The 6,738-nt window shown below is 42.0% G+C and overlaps 1 protein-coding gene across 1 annotated transcript in view; it reads right to left on the minus strand.

The window, feature by feature from the left end:
* Nucleotides 1-1,674: 1,674 nt before the first annotated feature.
* The window catches only part of gpr37l1a (G protein-coupled receptor 37 like 1a), an 8,757-nt gene continuing 3,693 nt past the window's right edge, over nucleotides 1,675-6,738 (minus strand). The window contains exon 2 of the mRNA XM_062037821.1: nucleotides 1,675-2,631. Coding sequence (XP_061893805.1) covers nucleotides 1,675-2,631 — 957 coding nt within the window. The remainder of the gene's footprint in view (nucleotides 2,632-6,738) is intronic.

Genomic DNA, 6,738 nt, shown 5'->3' on the forward strand with positions numbered 1-6,738 from the left:
TGTAAATATAAACGGAATACAATGATTTGCAAATCCTTTTCAAGCCATATTCAGTTGAATATGCTACAAAGACAACATATTTGATGTTCAAACTCATAAACAATTTTTGCAAATAATCATTAACTTTAGAATTTGATGGCAGCAACACGTGACAAAGAAGTTGGGAAAGGTGGCAAAAAAGACTGATAAAGTTGAGGAATGCTCATCAAACACTTATTTGGAACATCCCACAGGTGAACAGGCAAATTGGGAACAGGTGGGTGCCATGATTGGGTATAAAAGTATATTCCATGAAATGCTCAGTCATTCACAAACAAGGATGGGGCGAGGGTCACCACTTTGTCAACAAATGCCTGAGCAAATTGTTGAACAGTTTAAGAAAAACCTTTCTCAAGCAGCTATTGCAAGGAATTTAGGGATTTCACCATCTACGCTCCGTAATATCATCAAAGGGTTCAGAGAATGTGGAGAAATCACTGCACGTAAGCAGCTAAGCCCGTGACCTTCCATCCCTCAGGCTGTACTGCATCAACAAGCGACATCAGTGTGTAAAGGATATCACCACATGGGCTCAGGAACACTTCAGAAACCCACTGTCAGTAACTACAGTTGGTCGCTACATCTGTAAGTGCAAGTTAAAGCTCTCCTATGCAAGGCGAAAAACCGTTTATCAACAACACCCAGAAACGCCGTCGGCTTCGCTGGGCCTGAGCTCATCTAAGATGGACTGATACAAAGTGGAAAAGTGTTCTGTGGTCTGGCGAGTCCACATTTCAAATGTTTTTTGGAAACTGTGGACGTCAAAGAGGAAAAGAACCATCCGGATTGTTATAGGCGCAAAGTGTAAAAGGCAGCATGTGTGATGGTATGGGGGTGTATTAGTGCCCAAGACATGGGTAACTTACACATCTGTGAAGGCGCCATTAATGCTGAAAGGTACATACAGCTTTTGGAGCAACATATGTTGCCATACAAGCAACGTTACCATGGACGCCCCTGCTTATTTCAGCAAGACAATGCCAAGCCAACGGAGACCCCCGGACTGTTGAACAACTTAAGCTGTACATCAAGCAAGAATGGGAAAGAATTCCACCTGAGAAGCTTCAAAAATGTGTCTCCTCACTTCCCAAACCTTTACTGAGTGTTGTTAAAAGGAAAGGCCATGTAACACAGTGGTGAACATGCCCTTTCCCAACTACTTTGGCACGTGTTGCAGCCATGAAATTCTAAGTTACTTATTATTTGCAAAAAAAAAAAGAAAAGTTTATGAGTTTGAACATCAAATATGTTGTCTTTGTAGCATATTCAACTGAATATGGCTTGAAAAGGATTTGCAAATCATTGTATTCCGTTTATATTTACATCTAACACCATTTCCCAACTCATATGGAAACGGGGTTTGTACTTCCTGGGAGCATGCGAGGAGGCGTCCGTGGATGAATCTTTGTGGCAACATTCCTCTTTAGCACAGCAGGAAGGGGATTCATTCACATGGCCCCATTTGTCAAGGTTTACCTGACACATGAAACGTGACAAAATTCCCTACTGTACATTCCCTGGCATCTAAAGTTAAATTGCTTTCAAAAAAAGTGTCAAAGTCATTGATCGAGGAGGTTTCTGGCCTTTTTGACTTCCGAAGTTCCCTTCCAGAAAGGGCAGGGGTACCGATTGTACTCAGCAGGGGGTCCCGATGGCCGCCGAGGAGTCGTAGGTTGCTTCCACCTTCACTGCGTCCTCTTTGCCTGACGGCGACAAGGACGACGGAGATGGCGAGTGAGGCGTCGGCGAGGAGAGGGCGGAGGTGGCGGCGGTGGAGGCGGAGGCGGAGGACTTGGCGTCGGGGAGGCACTCGTCGCAGCAGCAGCAGCAGCAGTCCATGAAGGCCTGGCCCAGCGAGCGACACAAGCAGAGCAGCAGCACCGGCGTCGCTGAGCAGCGTACGAACAGGAAGAACTGACCCACCAGGCCCAGCGCCGACAGGACCAGGGCCGGGGCCGAGACGTAGGCCAGGGTGATGTTGCACGCGCTCTCAGGTAAGTTACAGGCCACGTACAGAGCGGCGAGCGCCATCACGGTGGAGCGCAGTCTCAGCTCGCGCCCGCGTCGCTTCTTCTTCTTGAGGGAGGAAGAGGACGCGCACGAGGAGGACGAGGAGGAGCGCCTGCTGGCCGCCTTGACGGGCCCGGGCTCCGACGCCCGCTTGGTGACCAGGTCGCAGGCCAGAGTGAACAGCAGCGGCAGGCAAAGGTAGCAGCCAAACATCCACCACGTGCGCGCCTCGTGGTAGGTCAGCACCAGCGCGTACACGCTCTCGGGGAGCGCCTCGGACGGCTCGCGGACGCACACGTCCACCACCAGGGCGTCCGCTCGGGCTCTGACGGCGGCCGCCAGGGAGCCGCCCACCTGGCCCCGCTGAGGGTCGGCGGGCGGGCCCGGCGTTTCCTGGAGCAGCTGCCACAGGAGCAGCTCGGGGGCGGCGAGCACCGAGGAGCCCAGCCAGATGACGGACAGCTTGGAGAGGATGGACCGGCAGGGCTCCACCCGGGACCGGCGGTGGGGTCCGGTGGCGGCGTGGAAGCGATCGATGCTCAGAGCGCAGAGGCTGAAGGTGGCCACGCCCAGAGAGGTCACCTGACAGGACAGGATAAAGGCGTGGTTAATTACCCATGGGCGCCTTGCACCAACGAGCATAAAGAGGGTGGGGGTGATCGGTGTCAGTCTAAAGCAGACTTTATCCACACTTTATCCAGCGAGGGCCACATAATGTAAAATCAAAGGATGCGGGGGCCCAGGCCTGGCCCTAACCAATCTGGCGCCCTTGGCAAGATTTTAGGTGGCGCCCCCCCCCACATCGGCAGTGAAGTGTATATACTCACAAGAAACCGAATAGCTTTGTCTTTGACCTTTTTTTTTTACCGAAAGAAAGCAAATCAACATATTATATGAGAATGTTATGTTATGATTATCTTTAACCGAATCACAGCAGTGCTCAAATTAAAAAACAGCATTCCCTCTCATGTGATATTGCTTAATTAACATTAATGATGTGCACTTTAACAACTAGGCTTACAACTATACCAAATAAAAGGGTGGAAAAGTGACTATTACCTGCAGGGCAAACATTAGCTAACCAGAAGGCAATAACAATGTCAACAAAAAACACCTGCTTAAAAGATCTAATACAAATGTCCCTGAGGAATGTAAGGTGGGAGTACTGTAATTACCTAACGTTACATTATTATTTTCCATAACAATTTAGCCCCCTCCACAATATTAACCCGACGTTAAAACAGAACTAGCTATTTATTGATTAGCAATTGCTGAATCATGTAACATTAGCTTAATGCTAAAAAAGCCAGGTTACTATCACATTCTGTAACAGACAAATAATTTCATGTAGGCTAACGTTACCTCCCTGCTACCTCTGTCTTTTTCTCGTTTCTCCTCCTCTTCTTTTCTATTTTTTCTTCCCTGGGCACCTGACAGTTTTGGCCGTTTTGACATCTTGTGTTGAAGGGAGGGAAGGGAGGGGGCACACCGTGCGGGGGTGGGGGGCGTAATGTTGTAACAAATAATATTTCTATTAAATATGCTTTACTTTGCATTTTAATTAACGTGGGATTATTGTTTGTATTTAGAAATAATAGTACCAACTTTATTTATTTTTTTATTTTTTTCTCCAACATTTGTGGCACTGGCGTGGCGCCCCCTAATGGACGGCGCCCTTAGCATTTGCCTATACGGCCTATGCCACGGGCCGGCCCTGCGGGGGCCATTTGGAGACATTTTATTCATGAAAGATGCCAAAAGTAAAGCAGTGTATGTCAGTTTATGTTAAGCCAGCTGAACAAAACATCCATGTTAGCTTTGTGTTATAGGCACTGTTGGGTTAATTACTGAAAACCAGTAACTAGTTACAGTTACTTGTTACTTTATTTCAAAAGAAACTCAGTTACTAACTCAGTTACTTACACCAGTAAGATCCTCTCAGTTTCTAGCCGATACTACATGAAAAACAACGTAAAATAACGCAGTAACGCATCATGTAGTAACGGTAATAACGCGTTAGATTACTAGTTACCGCCGAAAGTAACGGCGTTACAGTAACGCGTTACAAAGTTAGTCCCAAAACTGGTTGTAGGCAACAAAGAAAACTAGTGCAATCTAATAAGCTGTCAAAATTACGAGTTAATTAATGCGATTAATCACAAAAAATATACCCAGCAGGCGCAAGACGTCGATACAACGTTGATTATACACTTATGTTTTTTAAAACTGACTTTGGAAATAGTTGTATTTGTAAATTGGGGCAACGTTGATGTCCAACGTTGGATCCACGTTGTTGGTTGGGAAATGACCAAATTTCAATGGTCAAATCAACGTCAGAACCCAACATTGATTAAACGTTATCAAATAGCATGTTGTTTCAACGTTGTATTTGTGTGGTAGAATATTGGTTGGAAAATGACCAAATTTCAATGGTCAAATCAACGTCAGAACCCAACATTGAATAAACGTCGTCAAAAAGCACGTTGTTTCAACGTCGTATTTGTGTTGTAGAATATTGGTTGGGAAATGACCAAAATTCAATGGTCAAATCAACGTCACAACCTGACATTGATTAAACGTTGTCAAAAAGCCTGTTGTTTCAACGTTGTATTTGTGTTGGAGAATATTGGTTGGAAAATGACCAAATTTCAATGGTCAAATCAACGTCAGAACCCAACATTGATTAAACGTTGTCAAAAAGCATGTTGTTTCAACGTTGTATTTGTGTTGTACAATATTGGTTGTGAAATGACCAAAATTCAATGGTCAAAAAAATATCAAAACCCAACATTGATCAAATGTTGTCAAAAAGCATGTTGCTTCAACGTTGCATTTGTGTTGCAGAATATTGGTTGGGAAATGACCAAAATTCAATGGTCAAATCAACATCACAACTTGACATTGATTAAATGTTGTCAACAAGTACGTTGTATTTGTGTTGTAGAATATTGGTTGGGAAATAATGATAAATAAATAAATAAATGGGTTATACTTGTATGGCGCTTTTCTACCTTCAAGGTACTCAAAGCGCTTTGACAGTATTTCCACATTCACCCATTCACACACACATTCACACACTGATGGCGGGAGCTGCCATGCAAGGCGCTAACCAGCAGCCATCAGGAGCAAGGGTGAAGTGTCTTGCCCAAGGACACAACGGACGTGACTAGGATGGTAGAAGGTGGGGATTGAACCCCAGTAACCAGCAACACTCCGATTGCTGGCTCGGCCACTCTACCAACTTTGCCACGCCGCCCCAAATAACCAAATTTCAATGGTCAAATCAATGTCACAATTTGACATTGATTAAACGTCGTCAAACAGCATGTTGTTTCAACGTTGTATTTGTGTTGTAGAATATTGGTTGGGAAATGACCAAATTTCAATGGTCAAATCAACGTCAGAACCCAACATTGAATAAACGTCGTCAAAAAGCATGTTGTTTCAACGTTATGTTTGAGTTGCTCAAGTCAGGACTTAATTCAACAAGTTCTCAACGTTGTTTCAACGTCTTGTGCCTGCTGGGTTGCATTAATCACGTATATACGCAGATTAATCACACAACTTATTTTGCTCCATTATCTTAAACAGATTCTAACAATAAAATTGCATTTGTGACCAAGTTTTGAGGTCTTTTTCATTGAAATGATGCAAGCGAGTACATGCTACTTAGTAATGGTTGTGATTAATCCAATTTCAAAAGTGAGATTATTCTGATTTAAAAAATGTATCGTTACTAATAACATCTCGATAATAATGAACTCATCCAATTTTTACCATCGGCCAAGGGCCAATAAAAAACGAGCGGCAGGCCAAAACTGGCCCCTGGGCCGCACTTTGGACAACCCTGGTACTTTAACTAAAACCTTTAAACACAATTAGACTTAAAGTAGCAGTAGAGGTGAAAAACAAGGTGTCTCCATAGTGAATCTGTTATCACATATGTCTGATTTATGACACTAAAAAATTACAAAATATGCGAGTAAATAGATTTTTCACAGAAAAATACAGTAAAAAAAAAAGTACTCTAACACTACAACAAATGACGATACTCTAATATTTTAACTGTTATTTCACAGTAAAATACTGTAATCACAGTACAATATCACAATAAATTACTGTAAATCTAAACTGATTTGTATCTTACTACGTTGCACACTCTTGTATGCTGTTAAAATGTCTAGTAATATATCTATACATCTATTGTGGCAGCTTGGTGCACTGCAAGGTATTCCGCGGTGCTGCAAGTCGGCCAACTGTTGGGGTAGAGACCTTGTGTGTCAGCGTGTCTGTGATCTTCTTTTAATTATTATTTTTTGTGTGTGTGTATATATATATATATATATATATATATATATATATATATATATATATATATATATATATATATATATATATATATATATATATATATATACACACACACAAAAAATAATAATTAAAAGAAGATTCAAATTTTTATTTGTATTATTATTATTATTATTATTTGTATTCTATTTTGTAATCATTACTATTATTTTATTTATATTTTATTATGGGGTAGTGACCTTGTGTGTCAGCGTGTCTGTGATCTTCTTTTAATTAATTTTTTAATATATATATATATATATATATATATATATATATATATATATATATATATATATATATATATATATATATTTTTTTTTTTTATTTTTTTTATTATGT

This window comes from Entelurus aequoreus, linkage group LG26, assembly GCF_033978785.1.
Source record: "Entelurus aequoreus isolate RoL-2023_Sb linkage group LG26, RoL_Eaeq_v1.1, whole genome shotgun sequence".
Taxonomy (NCBI): domain Eukaryota; kingdom Metazoa; phylum Chordata; class Actinopteri; order Syngnathiformes; family Syngnathidae; genus Entelurus; species Entelurus aequoreus.